This window comes from Sciurus vulgaris, assembly GCF_902686455.1.
Source record: "Sciurus vulgaris genome assembly, chromosome: 5".
Lineage (NCBI taxonomy): Eukaryota > Metazoa > Chordata > Mammalia > Rodentia > Sciuridae > Sciurus > Sciurus vulgaris.
In genome coordinates, this window is record NC_136465.1 from 43,582,468 (window position 1) to 43,606,545 (window position 24,078).

General features: G+C 34.4%; 1 protein-coding gene across 3 annotated transcripts; it reads left to right on the forward strand.

The window, feature by feature from the left end:
* The first annotated feature begins 2,899 nt into the window (after window positions 1–2,899).
* Window positions 2,900–23,321, forward strand: FGF20 (fibroblast growth factor 20). 3 transcript variants are annotated; one of them, XM_079140187.1, is made up of 4 exons: window positions 2,900–2,946; window positions 3,972–4,085; window positions 20,891–20,994; window positions 22,117–23,321. In XM_079140187.1, the coding sequence occupies exons 2-4, from the start codon at window positions 4,025–4,027 to the stop codon at window positions 22,360–22,362; spliced, it is 411 nt and encodes a 136-aa protein (XP_078996313.1). In that variant the 5' UTR covers window positions 2,900–2,946; window positions 3,972–4,024; the 3' UTR covers window positions 22,363–23,321. The 3 variants fall into 3 exon arrangements, with proteins under 3 accessions (XP_078996313.1, XP_078996312.1, XP_078996311.1); XM_079140186.1 differs by having other exon boundaries at window positions 2,923–2,954; window positions 3,995–4,085; XM_079140185.1 differs by lacking the exons at window positions 2,900–2,946; window positions 3,972–4,085 and adding an exon at window positions 14,289–15,471 and having other exon boundaries at window positions 22,117–23,318.
* Window positions 23,322–24,078: the final 757 nt, after the last annotated feature.

Genomic DNA, 24,078 nt, shown 5'->3' on the forward strand with positions numbered 1-24,078 from the left:
CTCTAAAAACCAAATTTCCTTAAGAATAGTTACGGTGTTCTTCCCATGTCTAGTGCTGTATAACTATAGCTACACAAAATAACCAAATTCCTTTGTTAGCCAAATATTTTTCTGAATTTAATTTCTGGAGGAAAAATTATTAAAAAAAACAACATTAGTAATTTGGAATCTTTTTTGAAATTTCAGATATTATTGTAGGGTCATTATAGATTTAGCCCAATTATCTTCATTTTTTTGTGTCAGTTCTATTGAGAATAAAAAGCCAAGTAATGCCTCTATGCCTGAGAGCCCACACTTTCAAAGAAAGAGTCACTTAATATTTACCATAGTCTAAGTAAAAAGAAATATTCTGAAACATTTAAAATTTTAAATAGCAAGGATTAAGTCAAGTATTTTCTAGGAAGGCATATATCTTAGTGGATAAATGATAAGTTAGAAGGCAAGAGATCTAGACTAGATTCTTGGTTTTGCTATATCTTAATTATAGTGCCTTGGAGGCCACAATTTCCTACAAAATAATAAAGTTGAGAAAGGAATGCCTTCTGAACCCAAGTTTCTAATTAACTAAAATGCTCCAAGCATGTTATTAAACAATATATATATATATATATATGCAGAAATTGCTTAACAAAACTTCTATAAAAACATGCTGTTTACCTTAATTTGCTCACTCTGAGCCCCTGAATTTTGACTAGTTAAAAGAGGAGCACTTAACATCCAAGACTCTTATGTCCAGGCACCCACAGGCCCACTCAATTCTGACAGAGGGAATGTACCAGTAAAAAAGTAGACTGCCAGCAATCTCCTTCTCAGGAAAGTTGTCATAAACCTTATTTTCCACTTTCCAGGCTGTCTTCCTTAGGGGACAGTTGGTAAAATCAAAGGAGGAAGTGTGAGGAAAGTGTGTTCTGTGAGATCTCAGTCCTTCCTTGGTCTTTCATCTTCAGAGTGCTAGACACCTAGATTCTGGAGTTCAATTTCCTAGCATCCCAGACTGTGGGAACCAAGTTACCCAAGGCACTGAGGGTCTGTTTTCTATTTTGACTAGCTCCTACTCCCAAGGACAGTGACTTGCACCCTGCCTTTTCTCTTACCTCTACCTATGCTATAACTGAACAGCATGAAACCAGAGCATTTATCTACCCAACTCCTGGCATGCATTAATAATGTTAATTATAATGAAGAAGATGTAGCGTTCCTGGTGGAGTGGGAGAGGGAATGTGTGGGAAATACAGTGGCTCATCAGACACTAAGGGAACTGATAAATGAATATCTGTAAATGTAATCAACCCAAAAGGGAGACCAAAAGGAGAAATAAGGGGGTTGACAAAAGAGGATAAGGACAAAATGTGACCATGGAATGGAGTAACAGGACTAAGTTTTGTGATTTTTTGAGATTCTAGTACAGAGGCTCTCTTCTTACATATTACTTGGCACAATCTTGTTGTATTAGACCTTGCAGTTCATGTCTTTTGGTCCTCTGAGGAAGTCTGGCATGATCTATGGCTAAAGGCCACTAACCTGATGGATCAGACTTCCTTTTTGTTCTTACATACCTCACTGGTGACAATGACCAAGCTGTGAGTTATATACACATTTAACTCTTTAACTTCAAGACCAGTAGTAATCTCACATGGACCATTATATCTATCCAGTCTGATGGTGCTTCATTGTTCAATTCCTATTGTTTAGGTTTTCCAAACTCCTCTTTGTCTACTATTTAATGGCAGAGACTTAAATATTTGGGAAACAAAGAATAGCCCCTCAGACTTGCAACCAGCAAAACCACCCCTGAAAATGGGTAAGCCTTTCTCAATTGTCATATCTTGTTTTCATGTCTGATAGTGGTTAAAGCTTATACATCTATCCAAGGTATATTCTGGTGGAGAACAGCCTCAGAATAAGAAAATGACCATCCATTACACAAGCATAACACCAGGGTAGCAACATAAATAATATACTATTTCTAAATCTGTTGGCAGTATCTACTAGAGGTAAATACATGTATGCCCTATGGCACATAAATTTCATTCCTAGGTAAAATACTCAACAGAAATGTATACTAAGCTTACCAAAAGACATACTGAGGAGCATTCATAGCAGCACTATTTGTAATTGGCAAAAAAAAAAAAAAAAGGAAAGAAACTACTCTTATATCCATCTGTAATAGCCAGGATAAAAAAAAAAAAAAAAAAAAAAAACAAAACTGGGGGCAGGGTGGTGTACACCTGTAGTCTGAGCTACTGAAGATACTGAAGCAGAAAGGATCATTTGAGCTCAGAAGTTCAAGACCAGCCTGGTAAACATAGGGAGACCTCATCTAAAAAAAAGTGTTAACATTCATAGAATTAAACACTATGAAACAATAAAACTTATTGAACTTGAATTACATATAATTATATGGATGAATTTCATTGCATACAGTTGATTCAAAGAAGCCAGACATGAAAGAACCATCTATATTATTTCATTTGTCAAGTACAAAACAGTAATAATAATAGAAATCAGGACAGTGGTTTTCCTGGGTAGATGTTAGTGACTAGAAAGGGAAAGAGGAGGCTAACCTAAAAAGTTTTAAACAAGGAGTATAATAAATATTTTTCAGTACCTGTAAACTCCTAGAAAGATGTTCATTAGTTATTTTTCTTATTAAGAAAAAGCCAAAAGTAAGTTAGTATTTTAATCAAATAACCTACTACTTTATCTTCTTTGACTTGCAGCACTTTCTCCTATGAAAGGTCCATATGGACAGACTCAGTAGGTATCTGGTCCTAAGGCCTAGTACAACTAGTACATACTCTTGTCTCTGGCTCTCACCCCAGACTGTCAGGTGTTGAATGGGAAATTGCTTTAAGGGCAGATAACCAAACAGAAGGGCAGCCTTCAGAACAGATGGAAAGCTCAGCATAAAGAGAGAACCATTAGAAACATCAAGAATAGCATAAGGTAAGTCAGTATACAGTCATGGAGAAATGCTGAGGGGTGGCAAACTGGTTTCATCTCTTGCCAACTCCAGTTGGTTGGTATTAGTTATCCATAACACTGAGTTAAGCAAAATTGTCAGATGAGACCTATAATTCACAGGAAAATGTGGATGAGAATATCTGCCAAGGATGGACCACCAGATTGAGACAGTCGAATAGTAGGACCACCCTTGTTTCTTTGAAACTCTCCAATAAGGAAAGATGATGTAAATAACATCAGAGAAACTGAAAAATGTTTAAGTATTTTTGTAATATTCACTTGAATATACTGTATTTGCCTTATAAAGTTATAGAAGATGGAAAAATATTTAGAGCTAGCTTAGTCTGGAAATTTTTTAACCTCTAAAATTTTTTTGAGGAGATGGGGGTAGGGAGAATTTAGTGGAACTTGTCGAAATAAATCTTACATGAAGACCCAAATTTCAAAGTAGATAACAGCAGAGTGTCCCTACTTGCAAAGGGGAAGCATGTCATGATCTACTTAAAGTACCCTTTTCAACTCCCGTAGTGGACCTTAAGTACCTCTGTAGATTCTTGGGACTTAAAAACCACTAAAATATATACTTTTAATTTTTACTGATGAGGAAATTGAGAGACTGTCAGGTTAAATAATCTTCCCTGGGTTACACAACTCGATATTTTACCCAGCATTTAGATAGTTCCTATTTTGGAATCATCAGAAACTGAAAACATGTAAAAGAATTTTTCTTAAGTCATACTAATTTGCAAGGAATAGAATAATAATCACATTTGCTCCAATAAAAGACACATTCAAAAGATAAAATCAGATGGAATCCAGAGGAAAGTGGTATTATGGGGTCCTAAGAAGTGTGGTAATGAGGTCAGCTCTAGGGACCTACCTAATTAGACTTTAAGGGTATTTATTCTAACCCCTACTGTGGGCATGACTTGGCTATTCATCCATCAGTCTCAGGGAATCTTCATTCAAATTCTAATGAGAAAGCCTTACCTTGGTCTCCCTGTTAGTTTTTCCCTCTTAGGCCAGTCAGCTGTATCTGAGACACAAAGTGTGGAGTCACATGAAGATGCAGCTTCTGGGGAAAAGAAAGAGGGGCCTCCCTCAGAAAGCCCTGTGGAAAGGTACGCGTGGTATGTTGGTAAAGATTTAAAATGACTAGTTTTGAGGTAGACAAGTGGAAAGCCATGTTTTTTAGCTTTTGCAGATTTCCATAGGATAAATACTCCCACTACAGTGATTTCAACTACCAATATCATTTAACTGATAGCAGTTGTGAAGAAGTACATGGCAGCATATCATTACATAGAATTTCCACCATCCACAGGCAAAAGATAGTTATAAGGTAAAACAGTAAAATAACTGGAAAGTGATGAATTTTAGTACTTATCGCCTTTTTTATTTGTATTTACTTTATATATAAATTACATTACTTTGTAATATAGTTAGTTTAATATTAAGTTTATGTAATCTAATTTTTAATAATGTCTCAGTTCAACAACTGGCTAGAATTTTTTGTGAAAGTTTAAGAACTGAAACAAGAGGGGGAAAGGATGAATAAGCTATAAGGCTAAGGGCTGGGGTTGTGGCTCAGTGGTAGAGGCTTGCCTAGCATGTGTGAGGCACTGGGTTCAATCCCAAGCACCACATTTAAAAAAAAAAATAATAATAAATAAATAAATAAATAGACAAAATAAAGGTATTGTGTCCATCTACAACTAAAAATATTTTTTAAAAGATATGTCTAAATCTAAAAAGATTAGGATTAAGAATTTGCCTTCAGCTACAAATGGCAAAATGAATTTACCCATCTTTTAATCAAGAAGAAGGTAACAATTCTTTTTACCTTCTCAAAGTTATTAAATAATTTCAGTCAACAAATATACTAATATGTTATTTTTGTCCTTTCCATATAATTATGTGTTGTTCCAAAGACTTGGAATTAAAGAATCATCTCAAGTCTGTACACATAAGACGGGTAAAATTTACTGCCCAGACTCGTTAGAGACTACTCTTGATCTGGACTCTACAAGAGTCCAGTTAAAAAGTGTGCATTTATTTGATATTTTGAGGTAATTGATGCTTTATGCCAACACTAATTTTTAGATTTGATTAAAATATATTTCAAATTTATACTATGGTGATATGATAAATTCAACCAAATTTACTTAAAATTTATATACTGTCCACCTGAAGATATTCATTCCTAAACCAAAGCAATAATCAAGTGATTTACATCACTGTGCAGCATCTTTTTTCTGTTAAAATAAATTAGTTTGCCTCAAACACTAGGGATTGATCTAAAAATAGGGTTTTAAAATATGGGTGTTTATAAATTCTTTGGTAAGTGAAGCATATCAAAACTCTTGCACTTCAAAAATGATTGCCATTTTTTTTTTCAGGATGGTCTCAAATATTATGTTCAGGAACCTGCAAACCTCAGATTACCACATCAAGGAATGAAGTGAACCTTTCACTTGATGATAAGACCTAATAGAAAACCACTAAATGAGTTACTCTAGCATCACCATGCAGGTGTATGAGTCTCTCTGAAATTATTCCAGAATAAGGAAGTCCATTCCTCAGTCCTTCCAGTGTTATGAAAGGAAATCAGATTTGATTAGGATTGTACTGTGAGAAGTATTTATTTCAGGGCATTCACTTTGATCAAAATCTATGTAATGGAGACTTATGATATGTAGAATTAATCATTGATCTCTTGGCTATGGCTAAATACAAATGTACACTGAGGTACTTATTAAATGGCTGTGAAGAATTTGTCCCCAAAGTGGATTTTAAACATAGAAGAACAACAATGATGAACCCAATATAAAAACTCAAGGTCATTATCCGAACCAGGTGCTCTTTCAAACTGAAAATGAACCAAATGTAGACGGAAGAGCTCAAAGTTGTACTAATAGAACAATTCATCAATTTAAGTCTTATAAAAGAAGTAACATAAGAGAAACGAATTTCAGAATGTAATGTGAATGCTCCTTTCTTCTTGTTTCCAATCTGTATATTAAAATTAAAATTTTGTCTAATCTTTCTCTGATAATGATGCAGAATTGACATGACATTCAACTAAATACGAAGAGATACTAGAGCTTTGGGAGAGAGGTTAGGTTGTAACTGACAATACACAGCTTTGTATTGGAATTTAGCTGAGTTTGAAAAGGATATTTGTAAAAAAAATAATACTTTGAAATCTTGCATATGCCATAAGTGGAATATATGAGTAAAAAATTATAAGTTATATAACACATAATTTAAAAATGGGCACTTGCAGATACATGTACAGAAATAGTGTATATGGATGCTTAAGGAGAACATCAGAAGTTTGAAGCACATGTATACATAAAATGTTGAGGTCCATATTTGTTTTGATAAAATATTAATATTATCAAAGTCCCATGATTAGATATTTCATTGTTTTCTTTAAAGCTCTGACTTTAAGGGAAGGGGAATTTAAGTAATTTGAAGAGATGGATTTATAAAAATTAGTCTATAAAGCCTATAAAATACTGACTTCTATTCTCCAATTAAATTTGATCTTGAAATTTGGATAGAAAAATCACAAAATGCACTACGGACATAATCAAGTCTAAGGACTATGTTTTAGAGAGTGAATGGATCATGCCTTTCCAGGAGGAATTTCCTGATCTGTTTCCTTCCTCTTCTTTCTCTGGCACTTCCTATAGGACTTCACTTGTATATTACTTCTCAGATACCTCCCCTTTCCCAAGGCTTGTTAAGTTCACACTGCTACCTACTTTCAGTGAAGCTCCTTGAACTCCCCTATCAGGGCACTACCATTCCTGGAATGTGTTCTTTTACTTGTTTTTATCTGCCTCCTAGACTCCAAGCTTCAGGAAGGAAGTGATTGTATTTTGCCTTTTAATAAAACATAGATACTGCAAGCTTCAGGAAGGAAGTGATTGTATATTGCCTTTTAATAAAACATAGATACTGACTATTATGTTGTCAGTCAGCACTTGCATAATTTTAGAGCAAATATCTTTTTTATAAAATTACCTAGAATCTCTGCAAATTATATATGAATATGAGTTCTTTCTTTAGAATCATAAAGATATGAACTGAATTATTGTTCAAACTTTATTTTCATATACCAGGTAAAAACAAGATTGCCTTGGAAAGTACATTTCTAATGTAACAGCTCCTTAGAAATACTTGTAACTTGTAAGCTTTGAGGAAATAACAGTGGATCTGAATTTACTCAAGTCAATCATAAATGACTGTTGTCAGAACACTGTCTCTTATTTTTAAAAAAATCCACAGAGGTTATTGCTGTTGTGATTTTGTTGTTTTGTTGTAGATTGTGGTAAATAGTTTTGTGGGTAATACAATTCTCAAAGAAGTTTCCTTTTATTTGTTTTATATGACAGCAAACTACTGAACCTAGTTCCTTGCCATTTCAATTATTTGACTCAGCTCTTGTCCTTGAACTCACTTCATAATTTCATTGCCAGCTAGAACCTTACAGCCTTGTTCACAGGAATAGCTCAAATCAAATATGTTCAGCGTCAACACTTTCACAATGTCCTGTCAGCTGTATGGTATCTGCTGAATTGCACTTTATTTCTCATCAAGATTATTGACATTTTCACACTTTTTTTTTTTTTTTTTTTTTGTAATTTTTGATCTTTGCCAATGACCTGCTCAGTATGATTGTGCTGGGATTTTTTTTCTTTCCATTTTTGAAAGTGAGAATTACATAAGAATTTTGCCAACAGTATGACTAGAAATTGGAGAAGTGAAACTTAGCAGCATTAATTCCTGTCTATCAAGGTCCCTGTTGGCCTTATCAAGGGTCTGGCAGGATATGTGACCACACCGTCCTCTAGTGGCTGACCCTAGAGAGAGGCCAGCAACCACTCTCCCACTATGGCAAAGACTGTCCCTTCTTTCAAGTGCCTGGCTTTAGGCCATGGAGTAATTACTTTAAAGATGAAGAATATTGTTCTTACTATGCATCTGTTTTCTAATAGTCAACTTAAATTCTACAGTTTTGAATACATGTTCAATGACTTAGAATCATTCTTAGTTGGGAGATATATTAGAATAAATTCAAGAAACAGAAGCAAATACTTGACATGTTAATGAGCAAAACAGACAAAGATCCCTGCCTACATGCAGCTTACATTCTCTTTTGAGAACTGCCCTAATAAATGTTTCTTCTTAGGATAAAATTCAAACCAGACTATTTGTAAATGTCCAGTTCTAAACTCCATTTCTAGTTATCTCAGGGAGACATGGTTTTGCTAAGTTGCTTAGAGTTCACTAAGTTCTGAAGCCAGCTTTGAACTTGCAAACCTCCTGCCTCAGCCTCCCAAGCCAGTTGGATTACAGACATGTACCACCACAGCAGGCACCACAATTATTTTAAATATACTTTAGTGGCTCTAGAGAATCCATTTTTATTATTTTTAGGTATTTGCAGCATGATTTGGTGGGAACAACACTGAAATTAGGTGTGAAATATTTTAATTTTTTTTTCTCATTAACTAGGTTGGATTAATCTGTAAACCACCCTTCTCATCCATAAAATGGAGGTGTTTATTTGAGGTGATATGGAAAGTTCCTTTCATGAATGAAAAACATAAAATATTTTCATAATATAATTTTATATTATATTCATATCATCACAGAAGAACATTTGAACATTAATGAATGATATGTATTTAGCCAGATGCTGTGAAATAGGCTATTTTCAAAGTACTTGTTAATTTTTTCAGATTCATCTCAACATACTACTAATTAGTAGTTCCAGGATCACTTGAGCCCAGGAGTTTGAGGCCAGCCTGGGCAACATCAGTGAGACCCTGTCTCAAAAGAATTTGTTATTAAGCAAACTTTTCACTGCAGGAAGCATAAAAAGTGTTTATTCTCTGCTCCAAATAATGAGCATTGTTAATTTTAATATTGTTACCAATTCCACAAATCATCTTTACCTTCCTGCAACCTAGAGCAGAACATGGAATTTTAACATTTAAGGAAAATTGATTATGGTTTTGTTAAAACCATTACATAGATGTTGTAGCACAAATGGATTTTCATACACATTTACCCACGTGATGCCTACAACACTTCTGCAAGTTGAGAACACACTTTATTATCTCAATTTTATAGGAGAAAAACTGAGTTCTGAGGAGATTATGCAAATTTCTCAAGGTTTCATAACTATTGAGTGGTAATAACCTGCTTATTTATAGCAAGGTAAAAAAAGAAAAGAAAAGAAAAAAATACAAGGTAAGAACCAAATTTGTTACTGTTTATTATTCTTGTTGCTCTTTGTGGTGGGTAAAGTGGGGAGTGGGGCTGGAATAGGGTAGCTGACTTTCCTGAAATAAGCAGGTAATAACCCTGGTGTTCAGTTTGTGCCAGATTTTCATTCTGCCCTAGTATGTTTCCACAAATTATGTGACTTCATGGTTATTTTCATCTATATTCAATGCTGTCCTTTGAAAATACCAAACATGTTCTAGTTGAGGTATAGGATTTTGTAAAGATGCAAATTTTTCCTTTCAGAAACTTGGATTTCTCTCAACTACCTTTACATAATAGTTGTTGAATTTAGATATTCTCTACTATATTAGAATGCTCCTTATAGTGTTAGTTATGACTTAAAATATAATATAAATATAAAAGTTGAGACTTGTAAAAATTTCCATTAAAATGTTTTACTTTAACATAACTCCATACTTAGGAGAAAGTTATAAAAATAGTAAAAAGAACTCTATATACTTTTTATTCACATTTTTCAATTGTTAACATTTCATCATGTCTGCTTTATTTTCCATCCTCTCTCTGCAGATAGGTTTATACATTTTCCCACAATCACTTGAGAATAATTTTGCAGACCTCACACTTCCTTATTCCTTATTAAAAAAGTTTTCTTTTGCATTTCCTGAGACTTACCATATAAAACCACAGTTCAATTGTCACAAATAGGAAATTCAATGAATACACTACTATTATCTAATTCCCAATCTATATTCAAGTTTTGCCAGTTGTTTCAATAATATCCCTGTGGTTTTATTTTTCTCTGGTCCAGGGTCCAGACCAGGCTAATACATCACATGTAGTTTCCACATCTCTTTAGTCATCTTGAATCTGGAACAGGTCCTCGATCTTTCTTTGTCTCTCTTGATTTTGACATTTTATGAAAGCACAGGCCTGTTTTATAGACCATTTCTCACTTGGGGTTCATCTGTTGTGTCATCATGATTAGGTTCACATTGTGTGTTTTGCCAGGAACAACACATAAGTAACATAGTATTTTGCTTAAGGTATCATGAGACTCCTGATGTTGGTTTGTCACATGGTTGTTGTTTATCACTACTGAGTTGGTAAGGTAGTATTCACTAGTAACAGTAACTATAGAGTTACACTTTTCTTTGTGTAATCAAGACTTCTTCATCAGACTTTTTATCTTTTTTTCTCTTGTTTTTCTTATTGTTATTGTTTCTTCATCAAACTTTTAACCACTAGTGTTAGCATGTATCAGTAATTTTTTATCTGGATCAGCTATGATCCTATGATGGATGCAAAATGGTCCTTTTTTACTTCTATCATTCTTTCCATATTTATTAGTTGGTGTTCTACCACAAGAAAAAAAGTTTTCCTTTTCCCTTATTTGGTTGGTTAGTTGTTTATTTAAACAGTTACTCTCAAATATTCTTATTTTATTCCATAAATATCTTGTTCCTATCATTATTAATTTGGATGTTCAAATGGTCCCCGATTTGGTTTATGTCCTTTTTATGTCCTAATCATTTTTTGAGTACTTCTTTGCCTTCTGGCACAGAGAGATGCTCTAATTATGGGACCAGCAAATTCTCTAAATTTCCCTGTGTTGTTTTGGTAGGAAACTGAGTTGAGAGAAAAAAAATCTGGGCCCCAGCAGTGCTCATTGCATGACACATTTGCTTCTAGGCTCTTCCAGTGGACAGAATGAGATGGAAGTACATTCACACATGCCATGTGCTAGTAATGCAACTGCAGTTCCAATTCAACACCACAGGGTTCACTAGCCTTCCCCCTTTACATATTTGAACTCCATTTTCTAACAATGAAGTTCTTAGCTCTCATTAGCCTCTGTGTATTTACTTATTTGCACAATCCTACCCTAATCCCTCCCACTGAGAAAAACCATCTTTCTCACTGAAGTTCAACATGTTTGTTTATTTATTCTGCTCTTCAATCTTTGGTTATATAATCAAAGAACTGTATTTGAAAGCTACTTATTTTTTAAGAAATGATATTGTCCCCTTCTGTGTGGTTATGTTATTCACTTAAGCTTTATATGTTTCTGGTTTTATTCCTTTTCTCCACCTCATCCTCGTTTATTTCATTCTACTTTAGAAAGAATGTAAAACATGAGCTTTTCTCCTAAAGTCTACTCTTTAAAATGTCCTCAGAAAAGTGTCACTCCTTTCTCTCTTTTACTCCATTCACTGGCTAACCAATTGTATTAGTTTTTAGTATATCCATCTTGTGTTTAGTCTTGTTAAATAAGCATATGTATGTAGAAGTTTCTTAATTTCCTTCATTACAGAAATGTCAGCATACTGTAGATATTCTTTTATACTTTGCTTTTTTCACTTAACAATGTGTCCTGCAAATGTTCCATATTAGTTCATAGAGATCTTTCTCATTCTTTTCTCTCCAGATATAATTCTCTATTGTATATATTATAATTACAAATAAGTAATAAAATTGTACAAAAGTATTTTATTTTATTGGGGACATAAATCATAACTTTAAAATCAGCTCTTTTTCTCAAGTTAAACACAAAGAAGCATAAAGGTATTATATCCTTTCTCATCTTTGTAAAAACAAAGATCTATGACAATATGCTGACTGAAAAGCTATATATGATTGTATGGTCTGGAAAACTGTAACTAAATTTTGTGGAAGTAGAAATTGTACCACATATTTGTATAACAGCAAGGCAAGTGTGGTCTCTAGGAAGTATAGGTGAAGTTGATTAGATTGTAGTGTATACTTAAAAGTTGAATAATGTACTCTTGTAAAACTCTCTTCAAAATTATTTAACTTCCCATGATATCATCACAGTATGTGCAAAAAATTCTTTAGTGTTATCTTTTCCTGTCACATGACTAAAGCAAACAAAAGAAATCCTTATCTTTCTGTTTCTATTCTGGTCCTTTATAAAATGGCATTAAGCACCATTCAAAACTTACACATTAAAGGTTTGGTTCAGGGAAAAAAGGACTTATTTTGCATTTCAAACAAATCACATTTGCTAAATTATGAAGTAAAAAATTTCCCAACAACGGAAGTTGTCTAGCACATTATGTGCATAGAAAATTTCATAGTTTTAAGAACTCTTTCCTATATATTATCATATGTAAGTCTCATACCAACCTTAGGCAAAAGATATATTGTTCTCCTTTTACAAAAGAAGAAATAGAAGCGTTTTAAGAGTTAAAGGAAATTTCACTGGGATGTTGGACTCTGGACTAAGCAAATGAGACAGAATCCAGTACAATTTTTTTTTTCTCAGTAAAGTGGTTGTGCCTTTTTCATATGGTTATTGTGGTGATCAAAATAAGGGAATTCACATAAAAATGCTAAGATGTACAAAGAGAAGGTAGTCCTATTATTAAAATATATGGAACTTGGTGAGTGAAAAATTCCACATATTTGTGTGTGTGTGTGTGTGTGTGTGTGTGTAATGCAAGAGATTTTAAAAGTCTAAGAGCTATAAATTGCACAATAACAGCAGGACTTAAAGTGTTCATGTGAGGAAATATTTTATAGACTAAACTAGTAGCTCTAAGACAAGTCACAATAACATATATTATTACAGAATAATTAACAGCATTATATGTTGCACAGAACTTAGACCTTGAAATAAACCTCATTAAAAGGCACTTGATCTAAGTTTAAAACCTTTAAGTATCTCCTCTTTAAAAGTGATCAATGTATGTTCTGACTACTTTAGTTATTCTGCTATGAGATTCACACAACTTTGATCTAACTTTCTTTGATTTAACACTGCAATTAAGAAGATTTGGTTCAAAGTAAAAGCTCATTGGTTGATGTTTTACACTGATGTGATAATGTTTACACAGATGTGCTTTGAAATCTTGATTATGGTGGATTTGGGGGTCCTACCACAGGACAGACTGCTATTATTTGAAAGGTGAAATGATATGATATTTACCTGGTAAAATCTTTAAAACAGACTTAGCAATATATGTTTCTAAAGTGATTTATTTGTTTATTGTTTTTAGCCAGTGTTTTTGTTTTATTTCATATCTATCAACAGTAAATCACTTACTTTAAGGACTCTTTTATAACTTGGTTGCACAAGGGTCATTACTTAGGTCTGCAGTGATGAAAAGGTGTAACTTTACCTACTTTAAAACACCTGCCAAATAATTAGAAAAAAAAAAAAAAAAAAAAAAAAAAAACCTTTGGAGAAAATAAAATAAACCAGTCAGATTCATCTGAGCTTCCAGCTTTAGACTTTTGCTGAACAGACTATGAAACAAGCCTGAAAAACTAATCTAGAGTGATTCTCTAAAACTTTTTGCTCAGGGGAAGCATAAATCTGTCAAATGATTCTCAACTCTTCGGTCACTGAAAAATTTTAATAGAAAGATCTCAAATTTAACCAGTGGTACAAAACCAAAGTTTTAATGTTTGAATGGACATTCATCTTTAACTTCCTCACTTCACTGGCTTTTTGTTTTACAAATGTGCACAGGCATTCTCAGATTTTACCAGTAACTTTTGAAGTCTCAAAATGCATCAAGGAACAACACTATTTCCATTTAGTTGCTTTTTTTTTTTTTGACTTTGTAATTGAAATGTAAAAAACAACAACAAAAAACTAGACTTTAGGAAAATACATCTAAGAAAAACAGAGATGTGCTCTTATATTGGACAAGAGTCCAAAGACTGCTCATCATTTGTGTCACTGTTCCAGGTACTCATTTTCTCTTCATGGCAAAATATAAGAATATAGACCATCTCTTTCAGTGAATATAATTTTACCCCTTGATTCATGAGTATATTATGCTGCTTTATTATGCTAATTAAAAGACCAAGAGCTTAGCATACAATTTCATTTAGATATAAGGCAGTCTTGGTTATATCATATGTTATCTGAGTAAAGATAAACATTAAAGAGAACTTGGGAAGGGAGAGAGGGTGTTCCTAACCTAACCTTATTATGTAAAGAAAATCCCCCATCTAAATGATAAAAGAAAAGAGTAATGCTTGTACATTTTATTAGTGTTTTAAAATTAGTGAGTTAAACTGTCAAAGCTTTGATTTTCCTTTCATGTGTGTCTGGGCAGGTCTAAGCCTCAGGTAACGCCCTTTTTCCTTCTCCCTCTCTTACCTGTCTTTGCACCTGTCCACTGCAGGCACCCAGCAATTCCCAAGAAGTACGATTCTTCTCCTCTCCTTTTTTTCCTCCCACCCGTCCCCTCCTTTTCTGTGCCCCCACTTTTTGTATACTGCCAAACTGGGCTCCTTTTCGCAGCCATCTATCACTGCAAAGGAGCTCTTATCAAAGTTGGTTGCACAGCAGCAGCCAAACAGCATCACCGTTGTCCCAAAGACAACCTCAAAGAGGGACCTCGACTGAGCCTCCCCGAATATACTGGCTGACTTCGGCCAAGTGCAGGAACGATTTTTGAAGAGTGCATGGGTAGAGAACCGTCAAGGGTCTCTTTTGGTCACTTCCGAAGAGCAGAAACGTGTTGAGAGGAGGCCGGTTTAAGATTTCAAACAGAACCAACCTCCCCAGCTCGCATGAAAGGACTTGATTAGCATATGTCAAGAGGACCCGCATATATACTCGGTGTGTATGTACACAGGACTCTGATCTGATCAGTTTGCGGAGTTGGAGCCCCAGCCCCCAGGCCCCAACCCCAGCCCCAGCCCCAGTCGCAGCCCAGTATTGGCAGCGGCACCTACAGATGTTTCTGCAAAGCCAGCAGTCAGCTCTCACCTATCCAAGGAGAGAAGACCGCTCCAAGACAGTGAAAGCGTCCCTGCATTCTCAGTGCACAGTCCCTGCATCGACCTCACAGGAATAGCCTGGCCTTAACTTTTTGCGCTTGTTTTACTGTGATTCTCTCCATCCACTTCGACACTCCCGCTACATATTTTGTTGGGGGTCTTTTGTTTTCGGATCTTCCGCCTTTCCCTCAGGCCTCTCCATGGCTCCCTTAGCTGAAGTTGGGGGCTTCTTGGGCGGCCTGGAGGGCTTGGGCCAGCAGGTGGGCTCGCACTTCCTGCTGCCTCCTGCCGGGGAGCGACCGCCGCTGCTGGGCGAGCGCCGGGGAGTGGCGGAGCGGGGCGCCCGCGGAGGGCCAGGGTCTGCGGAGCTGGCGCACCTGCATGGCATCCTGCGCCGGCGGCAGCTCTACTGTCGCACCGGTTTCCACCTGCAGATCTTGCCTGATGGCAGTGTGCAGGGTACTCGGCAGGACCACAGCCTCTTCGGTACGTACTGGCATCCCGTCTCTGTCCCCCAAGCTTGGTTCCTCTTCCTCTCTCCGCGTATCTCCCCCAACGTTTGTCAAGGGTGTCAGGACTGCAAGCAACTCAGAGTTCCCTTAAACCTATCCAGCGCGGGGTGCAGGCTGGGGCTGAAGGGCGACCTAGCTCAGGAGCAGGAGGACTTTTCCTATCCACTTGAGTACGCTGCCTCCAGCAGGCCTGCAGCTCCAGATGCTGGGAGCAGGAGGAGAAAGGGTGGGTGGTCTGGATGCATCTTTCTGCTCTGCCTTTCTGAATGCTTGGGACACCAAGACCTGGACTCAGAATCTTTGTTTGTTTGTTTGTTTATTTATACTCCTTTCCTCACAGGCAGTTTTATTATTATTTTTAAATCCCTGTTATTTTCTCCTATGTCCTTTCATACTCCCCCCAGTACCATCCACTTTTGAAACATTAATAACAGGAAGTATTCCTCTTCTTTAAACATGTTCTGCAGTTATGCAGTTGATTATCCACCCATAGCTACTGCTCTGCAGGTTGCTCTTGCAAGCATTTGAGTGTCTACCTCTAGAGAACTGTAAATGTTCACCTGAAGAAGTAACAGATTAACTTTCCATGGCCACCATTGCTACTGTCTTCCTCACCTGGCTGCAGTTTTCTGAGCTGGAGTTCTATTTGGGTGAGCCAAAAAAAAAAAAAAAAAAAAAAAAAAAAAAAAGGAGCTACTGAGCATGTCTAGTACCTCTTTAGAAATTGCGAAATTGAAAAGCAGTGATCTTGGTATTGACCTTAGGTAAGAGGAAGTGGGGAAGCGAAAGAAGATATGGGTGGGAACAGCATAGGTTTCAGAACACTCCTGGGGTTGCCTAGGAGCAGAAGGGGTTAAAAGAAACAAGCAAAAGATCAAGACAGCTTGTGATAGACTTGCAAAGTCGCTACCATTAATTACTCTCTAACTAGCTGAATAACTAGTAAATGCCCTCCTCAGTGTGAATATTATTTTCCTTTATGCACAATGATGAGTTAAATTAGGTGCTTTATGGTTGTAACGTCCCAGGATCTTTTCCTCACAGCTAAGGTTTTCATTATATCAGTTAACCTGCTATCACTCTCAAGGGATTTTAATTATCTGATTTGTGGCATCATTAGAGAGATTCATTATTTTAAAAAAGGATAACATTTACTTGTCAGCAGCTATGTGAAAGCACAACGAGTTCTTCTTTCTCTTCCTTTGCACCATGGAACTCTTTAAGAATCTCATTTCTAGATGGTCCTCTCTTCTATCTTGTCCTCACTCCCTTGTTCTTATAATCTTGTTTCTTTTTTGACTTGTAGTACTCATTTAAACTTTGGAGAAGTGTAAATCTCCATTTAAGGGACATTGGTAACTTTAGATGTAGAAATAAGCATGTGGTGGTCATTTGGTAGCACTTAAAGGCTTAGAAAATTAACTTTTTAAAACCCATATGTTTGCAGCTTCCACTGATCTCTTTCAAATTCCCATTGACCATGAGTCAAGAGTGTCATGACCTAGTGGCCAACCTGGGGTCACTTTTGGAAAGTGTTTTTTTTTTTTTTTTTTTTTTTTTTAATTGAGGAAGCCAAGATTCTGATTCTAAAGAACTTTGCTGACACCAGGTGGCTCAGCTCTTTTGCCTTTTAAGAATGGCTGCACTATTCTTGTTACAGAAAAATCTTCCAGCTACCAAAAAGACTTAAAAAGGAACACAAATGTGATAATGCTTATAGGTAGAGCAGGTAGAAGTTAAACTTAGGTAAAATTTAGATTTTCCCCTGTGATATACTGTAACCTTGGAAATTCTCCCTTTAAGAGGCTTTCAATTCAATTGTAATCACCTCAGTGACATGAGTTGCCCCTGCTGCTTTGTGTCTCTTTATAAGACTGACACAATTTGAGGAGATTAATAAATATTTGTAGACTTGATAATATTCATTCAACTAGTATTTAAATCCATTCCTTTATGAATTATTAGAATTACCATCTTGCTAGCATGTTTTTAAACTAAAAGTGTTTATAATTACTTAGTAATTGCAAAAAGATGATTTAGACTGATTAAAGTGAGTTTGTGCAGGTTTAAGTCTTGCTATGGCAGAAGACTATATATAGGAACAAAATATTCACTATTATATAAAAGGAAGATAACCCAGATAAGTCTGGTAGCCTAAAGGAATGAACAGTCTCTTTATGGTACATTATACTGCATCCTAGTGGCCTTCAATAGCTTAGACATCATAATTTACTACAGGGTGTGTGGGTGAGAAGGAAGTTCATATTCAACCTGTATAACACTGTATACTTCTCTCTTGCATTTGCCTCAATTACAAATTATTATTTTTCTTTTTTTCTTTTATACTCATTTCTGTGACATTAAAGTAAGAATTTTGATAAAACTCAAGAATGACCATTTGAAATATTAAAAACCATTTCTGATCATTTTATACTAATTTGACCATGAGCAAATATAAGCTCAGAATTCTGTATTTTTAAAATTTAAAACCACATCAATAGAACATAAACAGAGGTCTCAGTGAGGCTAAATAATTTCCTCTCTGAGTTAGCTCTTTTTTTAATAGCAGAGTTGTTCAGCACAGAAGTACAGTAGGAAGACTTTACCTAATATGTAAACATGGAATCATTTCTTTAAGAAAAAAAGTTCAGCCCAAGATCAAACATATTCTTTTAAAGCCTTTTCCTTTATTCTCCCCATTCTCCATAGATTTGTCTGATGTGGTTGCATTGTGGGTTGACTCACCTGTTTATTATGATTTAAAAAAAGGCTGGCTTTGAAAATGATACCAGAAAGACAAAGTACCTCCAAGTCTTTTTATGGGACACTGGGCATTAGAAAATCTATCTAAAATCTGTGATTACCTCTTAAGGAAAGTTTTTCATGTCTACCTTTGTAAAGGAATTAGCTTAGTTGCCACCTCATATTATAAATAAGAAAGACTTGTCAAATCTCATTTAAGAATCAAACGATTACAAATTACTATGTGGTATACTATTTCCTTGAGGAGAAAAAGGATCAGAATTATAAAGTGTGGCTAAAATCTTTAAGAGGAACATGAAAACACATAACCTTTTTCCCATCAGTTCTATGAGCCATTGAAAAATTATTTATGCTTGGTTATGTAAACTGTTTTGGATGCTGTTTATTTTAATTTAATTTTTTAATTTGTTTTGAATGCTGTTTAATAAAGTTGAAACTACTGAATATAGTTGTTCTAAGAACATACATAATCATTTTTTTTCTTTTTAAAATTACATGTTTTTTGGAAAGATGACAGGATTGTATTGAAGGGAGAATTAAAGTGTAGGTGGTTAACCATTTAGTTTCCCTGGAAAAACATACTTTGTGAGATGTTATACAAATAGCTTACCTGGAAATTAAACTTCCATTCTATCATACTTGAAAACTGGTTCTATTCTACATTCTAATTAGTTAATCAGTTCCTGTACTTTGAGTATCTTAATGTAAATCAGATACAGGAAATTAAGCCACATGTATATCAACCATAGTATACTTTTAATTAATAAATATTCAATATAATTTGAAGTAATTGCACATTTGTAACTAAAGCTTGGATGAAATGACATTATTTTTTTATATCAATTATGTTTGGGGCCTATATTTTGTTGCTAACAGAGTCTTTCAGTGATGAACTTGGCAGTGAGTTTGATTCTCTTTTAGGCCCTCACTCTACATTTGTTGTATGAGGGCTATCTTATGGAGTCTAAATCTTTCTGCTACATCTTATCTTCTCCTCTGCCTCTGACTTTCAATTAGGGACATTGGCTCTTTCAAGCCACCTATAGACTATTTAGTCGTGTATTGTTGCTGTAAGATTCTTGATAGCTCTAGTGTTCTACATGATCTCCTAATAGTTTGAAAGAGCTCATTTGTCTTGCTAAGAATCTATGTTTCTGCCAGAGTGATAGAATACCTGTGACAGAATAGAATAGTGATAGAATAAGCTCTGCATAGAATAGAGCACTCCATATCAGCAAATAGTCAGATTCTGTACTTTCCTTTGGCCTTGGGTGTATCACGTGTCCAAACAGGAACTTGTACAATAAATCAAGAAATTACTTAAGAGCAAGAGTCAGGCTAAAGGGTACACATTTATACTGTTTGTAGAGCTTAAGATGGGGTGAAGGGGTGAAGGTAGAAAGTTATTGAGGAAGGCAGATCCAAGCATAGAAACTACGGTAAAAATGTTTTTTCAGCTAAGGGGAATAACTTGACAAAGGCATTAGTCCAAAGGTTAGTATGTGCAGAAAAAAAGGGTAATGCAGTGGGAGGCATTAATTTTTTAAAAATAATCTGTTGTGTATTAGTGTACTAAGTAGAAAGTTTTCAAAACCAATTTCTTATTGATCAATTAAATAACTCTAAAAGATTAACAATAGCAAAATCTACCTGAATTCTATGCTCTTGATGTTTGTCTATCACATGTAATGAATTATAAAGTTCTTTTACTTCTGTGAACTATACAGATCATTTTTTAAAAACCATGTTATAGAAAAAATAGCATATTTTATAACCTATAAATTTTTGAAATTACTGTGTGATCTTCAAGAAACAGCATTCTGGAGTAGAAACATTGAATTAGGGTTCAGAAGATGTGATTTCAATTATCAGTTCTATCGGTTGCAAACATTATGTCTCAGGCAAATTAGTAAACCTTTCTGAGCTCAATTTCTTCATTTGTAAAGTAGGAATAATAAACTTTTTTAATAATGTCTTTCTTATATATCTTAAGGGATTGTTTTTAAGACTAGATGAAAAAATATAAGTAGACATCTTTTATAAACCATAAAACACTTTTATACCCATATGAAGTATGCTCTTGTTAGAAAAAGATGAACTTGATTCATTGTAAGCAAAAGCAAAACAACTAATAGAAAATGGATATAATTAACTAATGGAACCATGAAGGATGGAAAATACCTCTATTATGTTTATTTTATGAAATTAATAGCTTCTATGTGTTGAATGCCCAAATGTGTTAGTCCTCACCCTCTTTCTTTTAGGGAGGCATTTCATTTGTTGTGCATATGAGGAAGTTGGAGTTCAAAGAAGACAAATGACTTGCCTGGTGCCTAGCTAGTCAGTTACTGAACTGGAATTCAAATCCAGGTCCATTTGGTTTAAGGTTTCAGTCCCTTAGCCTTATACTATGATGAACATTTTTTTCCTTTTTAGTCCTTTTCTTTCCATCTGAAAAATGGGAGTTTCATAATAATAGTTGAATACTACTTTTCAGTTTATTAAGGACTTCTGCATATATCAGTGTATTTATTAATACTGGCCTACTACTACAACTATTATTATGATTTATAAGCTTTTATTATATATTTATTAACTAGTATACATAACTATTTTGTTTATAAATTTAGGCATCCTGGAATTCATCAGTGTGGCAGTGGGACTTGTCAGTATTAGAGGTGTGGACAGTGGTCTTTACCTTGGAATGAATGACAAAGGAGAACTTTATGGATCAGTATGTATTTTTTATTATTATTATAATTCTTAAAATTATGACTGTTATGTAATTAAAATGTATCAATATTTATCAGAAGTAATAAAATATATAGAAATTAGAAATCTATATCAGTAAATTTTCATACATGTGGCAAATTGTATTTGTAATTTGAAAAAAATTGGTAAGATATAAACATGTGCCACTTTCCTACCCTTCTTCTGATATGAAATTCCTTCTTATAGTCAAATTATCTGTAACTATTTCCATAATTTACTTTTTATAATTAAGCTGGTGGCATTGTTACTTATTTTTCTTAAAATTTTAATTGAGACTAATATTCAGCTATAATCTTAATATACACTGTAATATTTCAATAAGTAGATGAATATCTGTTGCATGTGTGGGTAAAGATTGTATTTGTCTGGGTTTTTTTTTTTTGCCATCTCTGTACAAAGAGAAAAATAATGCCATGTATAGTGATCATAAAAATAGGATTACAATAGAGAAAACACATACACATAATTTTCATGTATGTGTTGGGGTAAATAAGCAACTGTAGTCCATCCTTTAGGACAATATATGGTCCATCTTGAAAAGATGAGAAATCACTGGGCTTCTACTACATTTAAATTAATAGTAACATATCAGATAGAAGCTACTCATGGGGGATGTCTCATCAAATACTTAATAAATTCCTAAGAAATTTCTTATTTGAAGTGATGATTTTGAATTCAGAACTTGGATCATAGAAAGATCTTAAATATCCCATATTGAGAAAAGAGACTTGATATATATAACTTTGGCATCTAATGATGGAATAAAATAAACTACTGTTTTTTTGATGGTGATGGTGGTAAGAAGTGATAATATGGAGCATGGAAAAATTCAGAATATTTATTAAGTATTTGAAAATAAAATTGGGAATGACATTTGACTTAAAAGTTCTGTGAATCAAGCTGCTGGATGAAGTCACCTTGCAGGATAATTCCAGGTAATATATGAATACAACCAAAATAAAAACAAAATAATTTTTTCTTTCTTTTTAGGCAAAGAAATAAAAATAGAGAATTGAGATTTTGGTAAGAAAATTATTTCAAAGATTTGTTTAAATAGTAGTTGTCATTCCTTTTTTTTTTTCAGGAGAAACTGACTTCTGAATGCATCTTTAGGGAGCAATTTGAAGAGAACTGGTATAATACATATTCATCTAACATTTATAAACATGGAGACACTGGCCGCAGGTATTTTGTGGCACTCAACAAGGATGGAACTCCAAGAGATGGTGCCAGGTCCAAAAGACATCAAAAATTCACACATTTCTTACCTAGACCAGTGGATCCAGAAAGAGTTCCAGAATTGTACAAGGACCTACTGATGTACACTTGAAGCATGATAGTATCTATTTTAAAGAATGAAACCACAACTGTCATTTTTTCTCATAGCTCCCATCATTAACTAATAACCAAGGAAGATATTGAGAATATTTCAGTCTGCTTTTTACTGGGAGATTAAATTTGGAAAGATGCCTGAAAAAAATTGACTTGAAGTAGATCAAGATCATTCCTTATAAGTGGATTAAGTTTCCTTAGGTTCACTGGCTTAATCCTTAACCAGTAGATGGAACCTGAAAATCAGTTCAACTCTGGGTAAAGGGAACTCCACCTAGTTTGCTGCTGGTGCCTCACCTCTTTGGATTATGTTTACTTTGAATGTTACATTAAAAATAGATACTTCATGTTGAAGACATGGACTGACATAGTTGGCCATGATTATTGCCTCATAAATCCTGAGGACTTTGTAGGATTTTGCAAGTTATGGCATTGCATGTAAAACAAGAGCAAAACAACAACAAACATACAAAATCCTGGGTGACCATGGACTCTAAAATATGCCACACCAGGATGGAACATTTTCTAAAAGAATGGACCTATTTATACATTTTCAATTTGCAAATATTTATTATATATTTATTTATTAAAGAGTTTATTTTTTACTGGTGTATGAAGATGATATGAAGAGTAAAAAAATCACAAAACTTCATTTATTGTGCCATTACTTTGTTATGGTATCTTGGGCTGTAAGGAAGACATCATTCTTACAATACATTAACCATAGAATAAGATCTTAAAGTTATTTTTTAAAATGAAGGTTAGTGTAGATTAGATTTTTATGCAATAAATTGCCTTCAAAATGTATCATTGATTCTTTTCAGCCTAGAAAAATGCTTTATTGATTTTATTGAATTTGACACCCTTTTAAAAAGGGAATTAAATATTTTTATTTAATGTTTTGGATTCATTGCTTTTTAGGCCAAAGTTCTATTTATATAACATTTTTTAAAATGATAAAATTCTAAGCACCCTAAATTTAGACTTTAAAATTTAGGGAACTTTTAATGTTGAAATTATCAACTATTTTAGCCAACTATGTCCACTCATTTTCTTGATTCAGTGTGGCAAAGACCATTTATTTCACTCTGTGTGAACACAGGAAGAAAAAATTTCTTGCTCACTTCCCTAACAATTGTAAGGCCCATCTCCCTGAATCCGGTATTCTTTTCATTTATTCAGCAAATATTCATTAAAGGTTTCAGTACACCAGGCACTGTGTTAGGCATTATGGAAAATGTGGTAATCAAGATAGGCGTAGTCCTGCATCATGGAGCTTAATGTGTGGTAGGAGAAAGGGTAAACAAGTAAATTAACAAATACCATAGTTGTGAATTGTGATGAGTTTTATCAAGAAAACAAGTTTTAGACACACACAAAAAAGAGAACAAGCTTAGATAGGATGGTTCAGGGAAGGCTTCTCTAAGAACGTGACATTTTCTGATGGGCCCTAAAAGATAAGAAGGAGCTAATCAGACTAAAGAGATGGACGATAATTATACAATGAATGTTCAAAATCCCTTCAAGAAACCCAAACTTCTTGTACATTTTGAATATGTTCCATTGATACCTTCAAAGACATCATAGGCAACTATTGTTTGTTCTTTCATAAGTTTTTAAATCCCAGAGCTGTTCATGCCTATATGAAATATGTAACACCTTTGCTCTCAAAGAAAGATTGTTCAGATAGCTTTCTATAAGGGAGGCAACTAGT